The sequence below is a fragment of the Loxodonta africana genome, chromosome 22, assembly GCF_030014295.1.
Source record: "Loxodonta africana isolate mLoxAfr1 chromosome 22, mLoxAfr1.hap2, whole genome shotgun sequence".
Taxonomy (NCBI): domain Eukaryota; kingdom Metazoa; phylum Chordata; class Mammalia; order Proboscidea; family Elephantidae; genus Loxodonta; species Loxodonta africana.
Window position 1 is genome coordinate 4,576,517 of NC_087363.1, and position 18,991 is coordinate 4,595,507.

Here is an 18,991-nt window from a genome sequence, read left to right on the forward strand (position 1 = left end):
AGAATTGGTGAAGACAGTGGAGAGAGGAGGCGTGTTTGGCCTCCACCTCATGGGGACAGGCTTGGGCCGTTGATCTTGGTTCTCTTCCCCCTTGTGAGGTTAGAGGAGGTCACTCACCATCCCCGTGCTGTTTCCATAGCCACCCAGGGACCTTAAAGCTATGTGAACACAGCTGATGAAGCTCTGTACCTTCAGGCTGGAAAAGAATTAGAATCCTCTGCAATCTCAGTGTAAAAGGCAAAACAGGCAAAGAACTTGTATTTAAGAAAGCCCCTTTCCTAATGCCTGAAAGCTTGATGTGGAACAGCATGGCACACAAAGGAGGACCAGTGAGGACTGCAGAACCAGGTGACAGAAGAAAAGATTGGACCAGGACAGAGAAGTCCTTGCCAAACCCAGATGAGGAGCCCCTTGATTCTCAGTTAGTAGGGATTGGAGATTAATGCCAGGACCACATAGTATGGAAATTGTCTCTGACTTGTATTTTTCACTTCCTGACTCACTCTTGCTCTCTTTTTATTATTTGAGGTAGGATTAATAAGTCTCAGCCAGACCCTAAAGAGAAACCCTCAAGCCTTGTCCACTTTCTGGGAATATCTGAAAGTCCAACGTTTGTGTCTAATCACCTTCAAGGCTCACACTCACCAGGGGCCATTTCCCCACTTGATTATCTCATCCCCACTGTTTCCTTGGGTGATAGACTGCCCCATGATGGTGAATTTGGGGTAGTTTTGGGAGTCTTTTTGCTTAATGAGCTGGTTGAATTAAGATTAATGGACCCAGCTTTCCTTTAAGAAAGGATAACGCTCTGTTTTCTCAGACTTAGAGGGTCTGAGTTCCCCCAAACCAGTTGTGTATTATTTTTCCCACATATACATCAGGGTGCAAGTAGATCTCAAGATCCGTAGCCTCAAAAAGAAAAAGAAAACTATCACTCCACTTCCTCTCTCCCCTTTTAGGGCCAAGGAAAGTCCATGTGTTCTCTCTCTCTTAGAACTTCATATTAGGGTCTTTGGCCAATGGGCCTAGGCCAAAATTCATTTCTCCAAACTTAGAGATCTGAATTGTAGGGGAAGGAACAATGGTGAAAGTGAGGGTGGTAATGGTAGCAGTGACAGGTTTTGTAATGGAGGTGGTGATGCTGATGATGTTGATATTGAGAGTAATGAGGGTGGTTCTGGTGGCAGGCGGCATCATTGATGGTGGTGGTAAAATTGATGGTAAGAGTGATGGTGATGGTGGTACTGGTAATGATGGTGGTGATGAGCTGTGTAAGGGAGGTGGTGAAGGTGGTGGTGGGTAGCATGATGGTGGTGACAGTAGGTGATGCGATGCTGCTGGTGGGTTGTATAATGGAAGTGGTGATGGTAATTATAGTGATGATTATGGTTGGTGCTATGATGGTGGTGGTGGAAATTGTAGTATTGGCGTTGGTGAGGGTGGTGACAGTGGTAGTAGAAGTGGTGGTGATGGGTTGTATGGTGGAGATGGCGATGGCTATGGTGGTGGAGGTAGTGGTGGTGGTAGTAGTGATGGTTGGTACTGATGTTGGCCATGGTTGGTTGTGATAAGATACATTCAATTCCTTCTCTCCCAGGAGACCCCTGAGTTTCTTGTGTAACTTGTACAAATCTTCCTTAGACTTCTGCATGCTACAAGAGGAGCCGCTTTCCTAGTCAAATACAAATGTCTTACTCATGGCATAAAAGCCCTTAGCCTACATCTGCATAGCAAAAGTTGATCTCGAGATCTGCTCAAATATGACTTGACAGCTTCATTTCTTGAAGAAGAGAGAGAAACTACTGCTGGCCTACCCACTACACAATTTTGTTAACCGCAGTAAACTGTACATAGCTCCCACTTCATTGTATGGGTTCGGACTTTCCTTGTCAAACCTGTATTTGTCGTAAAAAAGTCTCTAGTAAATGAACCTCTTTAGGCATTGAATATAGGGGACCTGGGCAGGAAGGACCTAACTGACAACTATATAGGAAGGAGTCTGATACCCTGGGTGACAAGAAATCCCTCCCTCAACTTTACTGTGCACTCCCAGGTTGAACCTGCATACAGGCCACCTTTCCTGTATCTCTTGCTTTAACTCCCTTTCATTGATTGCCTATTATGTGGCAGACATCATTCTGGGTGCTTCACAAGTATTTCAATGTAATCCTCAGCAATAATCTTGTGAGGAAGACAGTATTACTCCCATTGTAAAGCTGAGGAGACTGAGGATCAGAGAGGGGCAGTAATTTGCTGAAGATCTCACAGCTAATAAGTGGGAAAGGCCCTACGCATATTACTATGCCTCTCCTCATTATTCCAGTTCAGCAGATCACAGGATGAAACATCCAACAACGATAATTTCACCCCAGCAATGGTGCTTAGAGCAATAATGGTTTTTGTCTGCTCTAAAGGCCCAATGCAGAAAGAGGGATCCCTGGTAAAAGACAAGGAGTCACCACTCATTAATGTGAGTTCTTTGACCCATTTGAAGATGTCTGTCACATACCACTTCCCCATACCTCCTTGGTTCCAATTCCCCAATCATGTTCCTTCCAAGTCCCTGCCTATCCAGCCAAACCATTGACCACAGCCCATGAATCAGTGTACAGCTGCATATCTGGCCATTTATCCTTCCAAGCCAAGTGAACAACCAGGTGCACTGCTTGAAGTTCTGCCTTTGGGAAGATATCCCTTCATCACTGTCCTTCAGGGAAGTCCCAGAAATGGGCTGCAGCGAGCCGCTGTGCACATTCAAGTGGTGCCTGCACAACACGCAGAACCATTAATGCACCAGGCACGATATTTCTCTTCCTCAGGCAACTGATCATGAGGCACTCCCACTGAGGCCATAGGTGCAAACTGGGAGAGGGCAGGTAATGTGACAGGAGTGGGGACCATGAGCATTTGGGCCATTTCCTCATGCAAATTACTTGAGTGTTCAGGTCATGCTCAGGCCCTGTATCATATATACCTCTTCCATTTAATGATGGAGTGCTGCTGTGCACATCCAACTTTATGGCTCTATGGGTCAGACAACGCCCAATTCATGATGGGTGACTCAGGCCACATGGTGATTTGGTGGCCCATGTTTAAGAGTTCAGTTCCTACTAAGACCCACTAACAAGACAAAAGCTGTTTCACAAAAGGAGAGTAGTTATCTGTGGAGGATGGCAGGGTTTTGCTCCAAAATCCTAAGGATCTGCACTGTGATTCATCAATAGGAGCCTGCCAAAGACCCCAGATAACATCTTTATTTGCAAATGACTCTGCAAACATCGCTGGATCAGCTGGATCATATGGCTCAAGTGACAGAACAGCTTGCACGTCAGTCTGAACCTCTTGCAAGGTCTTCTCTTGTTCTGGGCCCCACTCAAAACTATCAGTTTTTCAAGTCACTTGATAAATAGGCTGGAGTAGCACACCCAAATGAAGAGTATGTTTCTTCCAAAATACAAAGATGTCCAGCAGGGGTTGTGCCTCCTGTTTTGTTGCCAGAGGGGCCAGATACATCAACTTATCCTTCACTTAACAAGGAACATCTTGACATGCCCACACCACTGGAGCCCTAGAAAGTTCACTGAGGTGGAAGATATCTGAATTTTGGGGGAATAATTCCCACCCTCTAGCACACAAAATGTTCTACAAATAACTCTAGGGTCATTGACACTTCTTGCTTACTAAGTCCAATCAACATAATGTCATCAATGTAATTGACCAGTGTGATGTATTGTGGAAAGGAAGGGTGATTGAGGTCCCTGTTGATTGAATTATGATACAGGGCTAGAGAGATCATATACCTTGAGATAAGACAGTGAAGGTGTATTGCTGGCCTTGCCATCTGAAGGCAAACTGCTTCTGGTGGTCCTTCAAAACAGGGATGGAGAAAGACACATTGGCCAGATTTATGGCTGCATACCCCAGGAAATGTACTAATTTGCAGGCCACGTTCCCAAGGAAATGTCTCTTCTAACTGATTGGCTGCTCACATCAGATCTTAAAATGGAGTGTGATTACATAATGTCTGCCAAACCCCTGAGAATCATGGCCTATACAAGTTGACAATACCATTAACCATCACAGTGCTGATAAAAATGTTTTGAAGTAGATACTGGTGATGGTGAATAGGATTGTGGAAGTACATAAAGCCACTACATTACACACTTGAAAGCTATTATTAAAACAAAACTTTATTTAATGAGCAATCTACCAGTTAAAATACTGTAAACTATACAGAATAAATTGAGCTGGAAAAATACTGTTACAAAACCCAAAAACTACCCACTCAGGTGAGGAGAAGTAAGGGTCTGCTTCTGGAGCAGATGTTCCCTGGCTGTCAATAAGGAGCTGCTGCAGAGAAGGTGTGGCAACTAGCTCAGCCTCTGGTGCCCCAGATGGTGCTGGAGATGGAGGACTTAATGGTGTATGGGGCTCCACTGTTGGAACAGGAGCTGGATCAATATCAGCTGTTCATCTGGGAGCCAGTTGGAAGTGGCCCAGGATGGAAATCCACCCTTCCAGGTGGCCCTTCATCTGGTGTTGGTGATGAAGCTGGAGAAGGAAGACCTGTGGCTTCAACAAGCTCCAGTGTTGGTCCAGGATCAGAATGGACATCAGCCGGTGCTATGGAAGCCAGTTCTGAAGGTGGCCCAGGATAGGAATCCGATGCTCCAGCTGGCTTTTTGTCTAGTGTTGCTGCTGGAGCTGGTTATGGAATAACTGGTGCTCTAAGGAGTTCTGGTGTTAGTGCAGGAGCGGGATCAACATCAGCAGGTGATAGAGGAACCATTTCAGGAGATCGTGAAGGGTTGCAATCCAGCTCATCCAGCCGGCTGTCCTCCTGGTGCCCAGGCCAGAGCTGGAGATGGAGGGTGGTGAGCTATAGCGAGCTCTGGTGTTGTTGTAGCAGCAGGACTAGGGTTCACATCAGCCGGTAGTCCAGGAGGCCGTTCTGGATGTAGCCCAGGATAAGAATCAGACCTTCCAGCCAGCTGTCAATCTGGTACCAGTGATGCAGCTGGTGATGGTGCTCCATAGAGGTCCAGTGTTACTCCAGGAGCATGATCAACTCCACGAGGTGGTCCAGGAGCCCATTATGGTGTTGACCGAGGAAGAGAATCTGATCTTCCAGCAAGCTCTCTGTCTGCTCAACTTGGTGATGGAGGACCTGTTGTTGTACCCGGCTCCAACGTTGCTGCAAGGACAGAATATAACTCGGGAATTCGTCCTGGAGTCTCTTCTGGAAGTCGCCCAGTGTAAAAATCCAGCTGTCCATCTCTTGGCAGTGCTGCAGATGGTGATGCTCTATTGAGCTTTGGTGTTGGTTCAGGACCAGGATCTCCATCACCAGGTTGTCCAGTGTCTCACTCTGGTGATGGTCCAGGTTAAGAATCCAAACCTCCCTTGTTCTATCTCTCTGCTGCCACAGCTGAAGCTGGTCATGGAAGAGCTGGTGCTCTACGGAGCTCCCGTGTTGGAGCAGGAGCAGGATCGACATCAGCTGGTGGTCCAGGTTCCGGTTCTGGAAGTAGCCCAGAGTGGGAATCCACCTCTCCATCCAGTTGTCCATCAGATGCTGGTGATGGAGCTGGAGGAGGGCCTGGGCTACATCGAGCTCTGGTGTTGGAGCAGGACCAGGATTGACAGTAGCCAGTGCTCTAGGAGCCGGCTCTGAAGGTGGCCCAGGATAAGACTCTAACCCTCCAGCTGGTTCTTCATCTGGTGCCAGTGCAGGCACTGGTGATGAAATAGCTTGTGTGGTATGGAACTCCAGTGTTGCAGCAGGAGCAGGACTGACACCAGCCAGTGGTCCGGGAGCCAGTTCTGGAGGTGACCCTGGATGGGAATCCACCCCTCCAGCCGGCTCTCCATCTGGTGCTGGGGCTGGAGCTGGCAATGTAATAGGTGGTGCGCTATGGAGCTACAGTGCCAGTACAGGAGCAGAATATACCCCAGGACATAGTTCAGGAGCTGGTTCTTGGGGCAAAGATAGATCTTGAGCTACTTTTACAACTGGCACTGGCCTTGGCTCTGGAGCTGCAAAGGAGAAATGTCCACTAATATGACTGCCTTTCCTTGTGCCTTTCCAATGATGGAAAACATCTCAGTGCCATCAAGAAAAGCCCATTCCCAAGATTTCCACCCCAGAAAGTCTTCCCAGACTGTGGTCCACCAGAGGAGGGTCTGAGGTTACTCTGCACTCTGGCTCAACCCCAGCCTCTGTGTGTCTTCCCATGTTCCCTCACAAGCTCACATGCAGGCATGCCCAGTCCTCCTCACCCTCTGGCTCTGTCTCAGTGACTTTCATTTGATCTAGCTGGGCCAAGAGAATTTGGGCACTGCGCTCCAGATGTGAGCCTGGCATGTTCACCTGCACATACTCCACCAGGAGCTTTAGCAGGGGAAGTATGGGGGCTGATCGAAATCCTCTGAGTATTCTTCCAGCCATGTGCCCAGGACAAAAGAGATGACACTGGGGGTGGGTGGTAAACAGCAGAGTCAGAGGCCTTGCTTTCCCACCACACTGCTCTCCCAGAGCACTCCTGCAAAGTGCCCTGTGTCTGCCCGTCCTTCCAAAGGTCAGCACCACCCTGCATCACACCCTCTGGCTATCCTGGCAGTGGCAGGCCTGGTCACTGAGCAGAGGGCTAGCACACAGCCTCCATCCTAGGGAGCTCCCCATCAATGATCTGAACAACTCTCCCTGCTCGGGGAACCTGAATTACATCTCATTCTGTCCCCTGGCCCTCTCCCACTGGACAATAACCCTCTAAGGCCACAGAGATGTGTGTCTGCATGTTCACCTCACAGCCTGACAAACAGTAGTGCTCCAGGATTATCTGATGCTGGGCGACACAGAGTCCATCCCCTGACTCAGATGCCCAGGACATAGGACCCCTCTTCTGGAGAGTGTGCACCACTGTGCTGCCTGTTTCTCTGCAGGTATATGAGGGTCTGTTCTCCCATGGACACTGTCCTCTCCCAGGACAGGGACCTCACATGCAGCTGAGCACCCATGAATGGGGATCTGGTTTGGGGAGCAATTTTCTCCACCCCCCAGCCACCCGCACCTCCTGTTTTGGGCCGCCAATAGGGGAGGGGGCAAGTGGAAATGTGAGGGGATTGTGGGGGGATAGGTTCTCTCAGGGGCCTCTCTGAGCCCCCAGCCTCCCCTCTGCTGCCCAGGATGCCCAGGTTCCACCCCAAGCTCTGTAAGACTGCTTATGTCCTGCAGGGGGTGCTCCTAAACTCATTCCTCTAGTGGAGTCTAGATGCGTGGGGCCTAGGGTCTGCCCAGCCCCAATCCAGACACAGACCCCCTACAGCCTCCACCCTTCTATATAGACAGGAGCCCCTCTTTCTCCACCCAAAGTCCACTCACCCTTTCAGCTGGTCATGGAGTTCAACGTCCTGGGCAGAATAGGGGTGGTTACATCCATACCTCGAGGTGGCATGAGGGTGTCGCATCTAATACACTGTGGACTCTACCTGCCTAAGATGTCTGGTGTTCCTGTCTTACTCCCTGACTAGAATGGAGGCCCAGGAGGGCAAAGCTTCCTGTCTGCTCCATTTACTGAACAATGCTAAGTGCCTAGAATAGTGTCTGCAACAGGAGGGGCTTCATGGATAATTGGTGAAGGAGTGAACCCAACCAGCACCTTCCCAAGCATCTGAGATTCCTGGGGGCCCTCTGTCAGCCTCCAGGGATCCCTGTTCAGGCTACACCAAGGACAAAACACTAAATTAAATCTCAATCCTGCTTGTCAAATAGGAAATAGGTTTGCTCAAGGGCACGTAGTCAGTGAGGGGTGAGGCAGGAAGCTTCTTCATGGAGGAGAAGAAAATAATAAATGTGAACATCCCAGCCCTTCCAACACCCTTTACCAGAGAGCTGGGCTCTGGTATACACTTTCCATGGCTTGTCCCACAGGGTTCTGACAGTAATTCTAGCTGATTTGTCCTTTACCACCCCACTTCTCAATGAAGCAAATAGGTTCTGAGTGGTGAAGTGACATTTTCCAGACTCACAGCTGATAGGGAGCAGAGTCTCCACTGGGCTGTGGAGGGCAGGGCACTCACCTTTGGAACAGCTGGTCTAGGACCTGCTGGGTGGTGGCATAGGTTCTGTAGGTCCCAAGGAAGATTTTGATGCAGGAGAAGTCACCCTTTAGGAAGGCGGGCACCAAGTGCTCCACCTGCTTCTCCAGTGAGCCTGCCTTGGTGGTTTTCATCACCCAGACTTCATCCAGGTGCTAGTCAGAACCACAGACACCCTGGGGTGGGACAGAGGAGGGACATATTGTCAGAGGGAGCCTTATGAATCACTAGAAGGGTTGGGGGCCCAGAGCTCAGACCAGGTACTCCCTCTCCCTCAGTGACCTATGGCAGGAGGTAGGACACGAGTGCCTTCAGCAGAAAACAGCCCTCGGCTTTCCAAGCAGAATTGGAGGTGGGGGATAATTAAAAACATTAGGAACCTGAAGGGATTTTGTTAACTAAGTAACCATGGTATCTCCCTGGAGGAGCAGCCGTATCCCAGTGAGTCCTCACAAAACACCCAATTCCACAGATGAGAAAACAGAGGCTTGGTGATGTCTAGTGTCTGCTCAAAGTCACCTAATCAGCACCCACAACCACCCAACACTAGAGCTCTGTGATGTCCCCTCTGTACTGCGTGAGGTCTGCTCTGCTCCTGACTCAGAGGGGAACGTCTGGTGCAAGCTCACTCTTTCCCAGCTGGAGACAGTGCACAGAGCAGACATACCAACGAGATAAGCAAGACACAGATTTTTCTTTCGGTACATTAAAGGGAGTTTTGAGAACCAGAAGCTAGGGAGCACCCAGATCCAGCCAAGGGTGAGAGCCTGGAGATACTGGGAGGGGAAAAAGACCCCAACAGGACCCAGGATCTGAACAAATGACTCAGGAAGAGTGAATCTGAATGGCTAGTAAATGAGTGAGGGGGGCTTGGCTTCTCAGGGCCAACAAGCACCTCAAAGCCACCCTGCAGTTCCATTGGCCACCCTGACAGCAGATTGGCAAAATGGAAAAGAACCCTCAAGGCAGGGACACAGCCATTGTCACAGACTAGGGGGCCATGGAACTGCAACTGCTGTTTTGGGAAGGAGTCTGGCTCTAGTGATCCTAACTTGAAATGTGCACATCCTTGCCCCAGCATGCCACTCCTGGAAGTCTGTCCTGTGCGGGTCAGTATATGAGGACACATGTAAGCATTCCTGCAGCCCTGCTGAAAGGGCAGCGCAAGGAATCAGTCCAGGGCCAGCATCAGTGAGAAACTCAGTCACTGTGGGAACCGACCTTTCTTCTGGAACATTCTGCAGCAAGTCAGGATACAGCCCCTGACCTGAAGGGGTCACGTGATGTATTCCCCGAGATTGCAGGTTGTACAAAAAGGTGTGTCATAGCCTGAGCCCTGCACTTTAGGGTAAAAGAAGCCTGCTAAGTGTGATGTTATGTGAGGCTGGGAGAAGGTGTGGAAGACAGCCCAGCCGACTGCTGGCTGGAACCCTGGTATTGGAAGTTAAACACTGAAACAGCAGCAACACGCAAAAGACGCATGGGCTGATGTGAAGTGACGACAGTATAAAAAACTCGTTTCTGATATTCCTATAAATATGGGAAGAGTGACTTTGTAGCTGGCCAGGGTAGGGAAGTCAGTGGGGTGGGGAGGAGGTATATTCCTTTGGGAGGGGACTGGGGACCCTCGAGAGGGAAAGTCCTGTGAGGGACCTGAGGTCTACAGGGTGGTACCTGGGCCCTGGCCCCCCTCTGGCCATCTCGGGTCCCTGGGTGGGCATGCCGCACCCCCCCCCACAGTCACCCAGAACCTGTGCCAGCTCTTCCTGGCCCCTTTCTTGGGGTAGACCGAGTAGACAATGCCATTCTCCTTTTTCTTGGGGATCTCCTGTGGGGAGTTCTGCAGAGACAGTGCCAGCAGTGGCCAGGGAGGCATCAAGAGCTCCTCCAAGCCACCTCCTTCTCTCTCTGCCCCTCAATCCCTTGTGCCTGCTAGGAGCTCCATGTTCCCCCATGCTGGGCGGGTCAGCCTGTGGGCTGCACCATCCAGCCCTGACCAAGTCCATGGAGAGAAAAATCAAGATCTGATTGCAGCAGGATCTGGCAGAAGCTGGGCTGGCACAGGGTCAGCAGTGGCCCAGGCAATGCCAGCAGCTAGGGCTGCATGCTGACTGCCACACTGAGGGTTAGCTGGATCTCTGAAATGGCCCAGGTGAGAGTGCTGACTTAGCCAGCGACCCCGAGAGTCCCTCCCTAAGGCCTGGTCTGAACTGGAACCCCTGGGTAGACTTACATCCCAGTGTTCTGTGTCATCAGTGGTGTCAGGACAGGAAAGTAAAAGAGGCCTCCACATTTGCCAGCCCAGCCCCCAGCCTCCCCAAGGCAGCCAGCGTGGTGGACTAGTCCCAGCCACAGTCAAACTCAGGCCCATGAACCCAGTATGCTAAGAGACTGTGGGGGTGGACCTTGGGGTTGCCTTCAATGTGTGCTAGTCCTGAAGCAGCAGCACCATTTTCATCATCCTCATTATCACTCCTGCCCTCCCAAATCTCCCCAGGTCACATGGCTCCTCCTTCCCTGACCCCCACCACCTCTTTTCCAAATGGACCCTGCCTCAGCCAACAACTTTCTGCCTCGTCGGTTCTGTCCACATTTCCTCCCAGCCCACCTTACCAGGGACCCCATGAGGACAAGGGCTGGCATGGCCTGGGGGATGGTATGACCTGGGGGAGGGGTGTGGGGCTGCCCATGTGGGATCACAGTGGTAGCTTGGCCTGGATTGGCAGCTCTGGGCCACCCTGTATTACCTTTGGATTCTTCTTGGTAAATGGCCTGAGCTTTTGTGGGTGGGGGACAAGACCATGTCTCAACCTTGGTGAAAGTGTCGAACTCCTGGGTCTCTCAAGCTTTGATACAAGGGAAGACGGGAGACAACAAGAAAACATGTTCCTGGTTTGAGTGTCTCCACTCAAGTGAGTTGGGTAGGGGGCTGCGTGTAGAATGTGGGTGCCTGGATACCAGGGTTCCAAGTTCCATGTACTCTGTCAAGGAAGTGAGGTCATGTCCTGAGTCTCCTAACTTGAGCTTGATGTCAGATAAGACCTACTCAAAGTCCCCTCTGGGCTGCTGAATGCTTACCTCTCCCCATGCCATCTTCGTAACTGTACACAGTGGCACCAACATAGCCCTAACCTCGCCCGCCAGAACCTGGGGAAGGCCTGGGTGTAGCCAGGGCCCCAGCTTTGAGTAGACAGAGCTGGGTTCAGACAAAGCTCATCCCTCTCATCCAGTCTGTGACCTTGGACAAGTCTTTGTGCTTCTCAGAGCCTTCCCAGTACCCCTACCCACACAATCGGGATCATTCTGGCATCTTCTTCCTAGGGACTTCAGCAGGTATATATGAGATAAAACCTATAGAACCTGTGGGCTGGCATTACATGTAGCTAATCAGGGGTGGATTACCTAATAGGCAAGGTAAGCATAAGGCTTACCTGCTTACCAGATCATCTGTAATGAACATTTTCACATTTTATCACCACAGCTAGTACTGTGCTTCTAGGTATGGCTGGCATCTATCTCACCCAACCGCAAGACACCTTCCTACAGAATGGAAGCCTCTTTTCAAATTTACAATCCCTGACAGGGGGCAGATGACCCTGTAAGCAAGGTAAGCACAGGCCTACTTGTACTTACTTACTAATCTGTGGTGAACGATTTCACATGGGTTTTACCACATCAAAGATGTGGTGTTCACCATGCTTACCTTGCCTATTGGATAATCTGCCCCTGTAGCTAATGCACAGACTCAGAGATGGAAGAATTTCAAGTAGGGGTGGGAAGCAGCATGGAGCACATCTTCAAACAAGGCTGGGTTCTAGTGGTGTAAGCTTGGGAAAGTCACTTCCGCCCTTGGCCTCTATTTCTAGTCTGCACCAGGAGTGGGTTAAATTAAATGAACATCAGATATTGTCACCCTCTGCGTAAAACCCTCAAATAACTCCCGTTATATAGAATCTGAACCAGCGCCTCATCTCAGACTAGGCAGCCTGCACAATGGCTCCCAACAATCCTACCTCTTGGTCTCCACATCCTGTAAGACCCCCTCTTCTCAGTGCAGATTTGACCCAGGGACTCGCTTCTCAAGAATGTTGTTGTTAGTGCCACTGAGTCGATTTCAACTTATAATGACCCCATTTGAGGCAATGTTTCTTGGCTCATTTTTATTCTCTCTCTCAGCCATCTCTCTGTCATTTATTTCTCTCTCCCCCTGGAAGCAGTTGTGATGTATGCCCTGCCCATGGAGAGACTCATGTGACAAAGACCTGAGGGAGGGTCTTGATCAACAGACAGAGAGGAAGTGAGGCCCCCCAGACCAACAGCTTACAGAGTCCTGCTCATAATATGGAAGTGAGTAGGTACAGATCCTCCCCAGTCAAGACTCATTTGAGACCCAAACCACAGACTCCTGAGAACTTGAGGCAGTCACGAGGTAAGCCATGCCTGGATTCCGGGCACACAGAGACTGTGTTCTGTTGTGAGTCATTAGTTTTGTGGGTGTTGTTATCACAGAGCAGGAGATAACTCCTCCAGCCCAGCAGGTCATGGGTCCTGGACCTGTTCTCCTCCCTGTCTGCTCTCCTCCTAAGCTCCCTCTAGCCATAGTGGCTGCATTTCAACCCCCTCTCTGGACAAACTCACGTCTGCCTCCCAGTCTCTGCACCAGCTATGTCTTCTCCGTGGCATGCTATTGCCAGACTTGTGCAGGGCTGGTGCCTGCTGTCATTCTGGTCACACATAAATGTCACCTTAGTGAGGCCTTTTGGACCACACCCTAGCCTTATCTCACAGCACCCTGCTTTATTTTCTCTATAAAATATGCTCTTTTCTTTGATGTATTTGTTTTCATTCTTTTATCTATCTTCATGTCTCCCCTACAGATTGTGAGTTCCTAGGTCAGGGACCACGTGGGTCATTTTCAGAACCAGCTCCTGGACCACCTGCTGATGTTGATCCTGCTCCTGCACTAACACTGGAGCTCCACAGTCCACCAACTATTCCGTCACCAGCTCCATCACCAGCATCAGATGGACAGTCAGCTGGAGGTGTAGAGTTCAATCGTAGCCACCTCCTGAATGGCTCCCAGACCACCTGCTGATGTCAATCCTACTCCTGCTCCACACCAAAGCTCCACAGAGCACCAGGTCCTCCATCTCCAGCTCTGCCTCGGTCACCAAAGGTTGAGCCATTTGCCACACCTCCTCCACAGCCACCCCTCATTCACAGCTAGGGAATGTCAGTTCCAGAACCAGACCCTTTCTTCAACTCACCTGAGTGGGAATTTTTTGGTTTTGTCATAGTATTTTTCCAGATCACTTTATATTTTATACTATTTTCACAGGTAGATTTCTTATAAAATAAAATTTGTTTTAATAGTTTTAAAGTGTGTAGCTTTATGTACTTTTACAATCTTATTTAACTATCATCAGTATCTATTTCAGAACATTTCCATTACCACTGTGAAAGTTAATGTTATGTGTCAATTTGTTTGGGCCATGATTCTCAGGGGTTTTTCAGAAATTATGTAATCAGCCTCCATTTTGTGATCTGATGTGAACAGCCAATCAGTTGCAAGAGGAGTTTCTTTGGAGGAGTGAACTGCAGATTGACACATCTCCTGGTACCTGGTATGCAGCCATTAAACTGGCCAATGCCTTTTTCTTCATCTTTGTTTAGAAGGGCGGGCCCCTCTTGGTGAATCACAGTGCAGATTTGTAGGATTTTGGGGCAAAACCCTGCCATCCTCCGCAGATAACTACTCTCCTTTTGAGAAACAGCTTTTGACTTGTTACTGGGACTTAGTAGAGACTGAGCACTTAACCATGGGCCACCAAGTCACCATGTGGCCTCAGCTGCCCATTATGAACTGGATGTTGTCTGACCCACAGAGTCATAAAGTTGGACGTGCACAGCAGCAGTGCATCATTAAATGGAAGCGGTATGTACAAGATTGGGCCTGAGCAGGATGTGAAGGCCCAAGTAAGTTCCATGAGGAAGTGGCCCAAATGCCCATGGTCTCCATTTCTGTCACATACCTTTCATCTCCCAGTCTGCACCTATGGCCTCATGAGGAGCTCCTTATGATCAGGTGACTGAAGATGTGAAAACTTGTGCCTTGATTACAGATGGTTCTACGCAATATGCAGGCACCACTTGAAAATGGAGAGTGGCAGCACTATAGCCCCTTGCTGGGACCTCCCTGAAGGACAGTGGTGAAGGGAAATCCTCCCAAAGGGCAGAACTTCAAGCAGTGCACCTGGTTGTTCTCTTTGCTTAGAAGGAGAAACGGCCAGATATGCAATAGTATGTATACTGATCCATGGGCTGTGGCCAGTGGTTTTGCTGGATTGTCAAGGACTTGGAAGGAACATGATTGGGAAACTGGAGACAAGGATTTATGGGGAAGAGGTATGTGGATAGGCCCCTTTGAATGGGCCGAAGAAATGAAGATATTTGTGTCTCATGTGAATGCTCACTAAAGAGTGACCTCAGCAGACCAAGATTTTAACAATCAAGTGGATAGGATGGCGTGCTCTGTGGAAACCACTCACCCTCTTTTCCCAGGTACTTCTGTAATTGCTCATGAACAAAGTGGCCATGGTTGCAGGGATGGAGGTTATGCATGGGCCCAGCAACATGGACTTCTACTCATCAAGGCCGACTTGGCGATGGCCACTGCTAAGTGCCCCATCTGCCAGCGGCAGAGACCAACACTGAGTCCCTGATGTGGCCCCATCCCTCAAAGTGATTATCCAGCAACCTGGTGGCAAGCTGATTACACTGGACCACTTCGCTCATGGAAAAGGCAGAGTTTTTTTCTCACAGGAATAGATACTTACTGTGAATATGGATTTGCGTTTTCTACATGCAATGCTTCTGCCACAATTACCACCCATGCACTTACAGAACACCTTATCCACCATCATCGTATCCCACATACATTTCCTTGAATCAAGGGTCTCACTTCAGAGCAAATGAAATGCAGCAGTGGGCCCATGCTTATGGAATTCACTGGTCGTACCATGTTCCCCACCACCCTGAATCAGCTGGTTTGGTAGAATGATGGGCTGGACTCCTAAAAACACAATTACAGTGCCAGCTAGGTGGCAATACCTTGCAGGGTTTGGACAGTGTTCACCTAGGGGCTGTATATGCTCTGAACCAGCATCCAGTATATGGTGTTTTATCTCCCAAGCCAGGATTCATGGGTCCAGGAATCAAGGGGTGGAAATGGGAGTGGCACCACTTACTATTACCCCTAGTGACCCACTCGCAAGATTTTTTTTTAATAATTTTTATTGTGCTTTTAGTGAAAGCTTACAAATCAAGTCAGTTTCTCACACAAAAACCCATAAATGCCTTGCTACACACTCCCAATTACTCTCCCCCTAATGAGACAGCCCACTCTCTCCCTCCACTCTCTCTTTTTGTGTCCATTTCGCCGGCTTCTAACCCCCTCCACCCTCCCATCTCCTCTCCAGGCAGGAGATGCCAGCATAGTCTCAAGTGCCCACCGGATCGAAGAAGCTCACTCCTCACCAGCATCCGTCTCCAACACATTGTCCAGTCCAATCCATGTCTGAAGAGTTGGCTTTGGGAATGGTTCCTGTCCTGGGACAACAGAAGGTCTGGGGGCCATGACCACCGGGGTCCTTCCAGTCTCAGTCAGACCACGAAGTCTGATCTTATGAGAATTTGTGGTCTGCATCCCACTGCTCTCCTGCTCCCTCAGGTGTTCTCTGTTGTGTTCCCTGTCAGGGCAGTCATCGGTTGTAGCTGGGCACCATCTACTTCTTCTGGTATCAGGATGATGTAGTCGCTGGTTCATGTGGCCCTTTCTGTCTCTTGGGCTCGTAATCACCTTGTGTCCTTGGCGTTCTTCATTCTCCTTTGATCCAGGTGGGTTGAGACCAATTGATGCATCTTAGATGGCTGCTTGATAGCATTTAAGACCCCAGATGCCACTCTTCAAAGTGAGATGCAGAATGTTTCTTTAATAGATTTTATTATGTCAATTGACTTGGACGTTCCCTGAAAAACCATGGTCCCCAGACCCTTGCCCCTGCTACGCTGGCCTCCGAAGCATTCAGTTTATTCAGGAAACTTCTTTGCTTTTGGTTTAGTCCAGTTGTGCTGACCTCCCCTGTATTGTGTGCTGTCTTTCCCTTCACCTAAAGTTGTTCTTATCTACTATCTAATTAGTGAATACCCTCTGTCACCCTCCCTCCCTCCCCCCCTCATAACCACAAAAGAATGTTTTCTTCTCAGCTTAAACTATTTCTCAAGATCTTACAATAGTGGTCTTATACAATATTTGTCCTTTTGCAACTGACTAATTTCACTCAGCATAATGCCTTCCAGGTTCCTCCATGTTATGAAATGTTTCACAGATTCCTCACTGCTCTTTATCGATGCATAGTATTCCATTGGAAACCCTGGTGGCATAGTGGTTAAGTGCCACGGCTGCTAACCAAAGGTTCGGCAGTTCGAATCCTCCAGGAGCTCCTTGGAAACTCTATGGGGCAGTTCTACTCTGTCCTATAGGGTTGCCATGAGTCGGAATTGACTCGCCCGCACTGGGTTTGGTTTTTTTGGTTTAGTATTCCATTGCGTGAATATACCATAATTTATTTATCCATTCATCCGTTGATGGGCACCTTGGTTGCTTCCATCTTTTTCCTATTGTGAACAGTGCTGCAATAAACATGGGTGTGCATATATCTGTTCATGTAAAAGGTTCTTATTTCTGTAGGATATATTCCAAGGAGTGAGATTGCTGGATTGTATGATAGTTCTATTTCTAGCTTTTTAAGGAAGCGCCAAATCGATTTCCAAAGTGGTTGTACCATTTGACATTCCCACCAGCAGTGTAGATGTGTTCCAATCTCTCCACAGTCTCTCCAACATTTATTATTTTGTGTTTTTTGGATTAATGCCAGCCTTGTTGGAGTGAGATGAAATCTCACTGTAGTTTTGATCTGCATTTCTCTAATAGCTAATGATCGTGAACATTTCCTCATATATCTGTTAGCTACCGGAATGTCTTCTTTAGTGAAGTGTCTTTTCATATCTTTTGCCCATTTTTTAATTGTGTTATTTGTCTTTTTGCAGTTGAGTTTTTGCAGTATCATGTATATTTTAGAGATCAGGTGCTTATCAGAAATGCCATAGTTAAAAACTTTTCCCCAGTCTGTAGGTAGTCTTTTTACTCTTTTGGTGAAGTCTTTGAATGAGCATAGGTGTTTGATTTTTAGGAGCTCTCAGTTATCTATTTTTTCTTCTACATTCTTTATAATGGTTTATGCCATGTGTTAGGGCTCCTAACGTTGTCCCTATTTTTTCTTCCATGATCTTTATTGTTTTAGATTTTATATTTAGGTCTTTGATCCATTTTGAGTTAGTTTTTGTGCATGGAGTGAGGTATGGGTCTTGTTTCATTTTTTTGCAGACAGATATCCAGTTATGCCAGCACCATTTGTTAAAAAGACTGCCTTTTCCTCATTTAACTGTTTTGGGGCCTTTGACAAATATCAACTGCTCATATGTGGATGGATTTATGTCTGGATTCTCAATTCTGTTCCATTGGTCCATGTATCTGTTGTTGTACCAGTACCAGGCTGTTTTGACTACAGTGGCAGTATAATAGGTTCTAAAATCAGATAAAGTAAGGCCTTCCACTTTGTTCTTCTTTTTCAGTAATGCCTTATTTATCCGGGGCCTCTTTCCCTTCAGTATGAAGTGGGTGATTTGTTTCTCCACCTCATTCAAGAATGTCATTGGGATTATGATCGGAATTGCATTGAATGTATAGATCGCTTTTGGTAGAATAGACATTTTTATAATGTTAAGTCTTCCTATCCATGAGCAAGGTATGTTCTTCCACTTATGTAAGTCTCTTTTGGTTTCTTGCAGAAGTGTACTGTAGTTTCTTTGTATAAGTCTTTTACATCTCTGGTAAGATTTATTCCTAAGTATTTTTTCTTCTTGGGAGCTACTGTTAATGGCATTGACTTGGTGATTTCCTCTTCGGTGTTCTTTTTGTTGTTGTAGAGGAATCCAAATGATTTTTGTATGTTTCTCTTGTATCCCGATACTCTGCTGAACTATTAGTTTCAGTAGTTTTCTGGAGGATTCCTTAAGGTTTTCTGTGTATAAGATCATGTCATCTGCAAATAGAGATACTTGTACTTCTTTCTTGCCAATCTGATGCCCTTTATTTCTTTAACTAGCCTAATTGCTCTGTCTAGGACTTCCAGCACAATGTTGAATAAGAGTGGTGACAAAGGGCATCCTTGTCTGGTTCCTGATTTCAGTGGGAATGTTTTCAGGCTCTCTCCATTTAGGATGATGTTGGCTGTTGGCTTTGTATAAATGCCCTTTATTATGTTGAGGAATTTTCCTTCAATTCCTATTTTGCTGAGAGTGTTTATCATGAATGAGTGTTGAACTTTGTCAAATGCCTTTTCTTCATCAATTGATAAAATCATGTGATCCTTGTCTTTTGTTTTATTTATGTGGTGGATTCCATTAATTGTTTTTCTAATGTTGAACCATCCCTGGATACCTGGTATGAATCCCACTTGGTCATGGTGAATTATTTTTTTGATATGTTGTTGAATTCTATTGGCTAGAATTTTGGTGAGGATTTTTGCATCTACATTCATGAGGGACATATGTCTATAATTTTCTTTTCTTGTGGTGTCTTTACCTGGTTTTGGTATCTGGGATATGGTGGGTTCATAGAATGAGTTTGGTAATATTCCATCCTTTTCTATGCTCTGAAATACCTTTAGTAGTAGTGGTGTTAACTCTTTTCTGAAAGTTTGGTAGAACTCTGCAGTGAAGACATCCAGACCAGGGCTCTTTTTTTGTTGGGAGTTTTTTTTTTTTTTTTTTA

The 18,991-nt window shown here is 47.7% G+C and overlaps 1 protein-coding gene across 1 annotated transcript in view; it reads left to right on the forward strand.

Moving 5' to 3' along the window:
* Positions 1-14,034: 14,034 nt before the first annotated feature.
* Positions 14,035-18,991, forward strand: part of LOC100659498 (olfactory receptor 9K2-like) — a 29,528-nt gene continuing 24,571 nt past the window's right edge. Inside the window, exon 1 of the mRNA XM_003422842.3 lies at positions 14,035-14,073. Coding sequence (XP_003422890.2) covers positions 14,035-14,073 — 39 coding nt within the window. The remainder of the gene's footprint in view (positions 14,074-18,991) is intronic.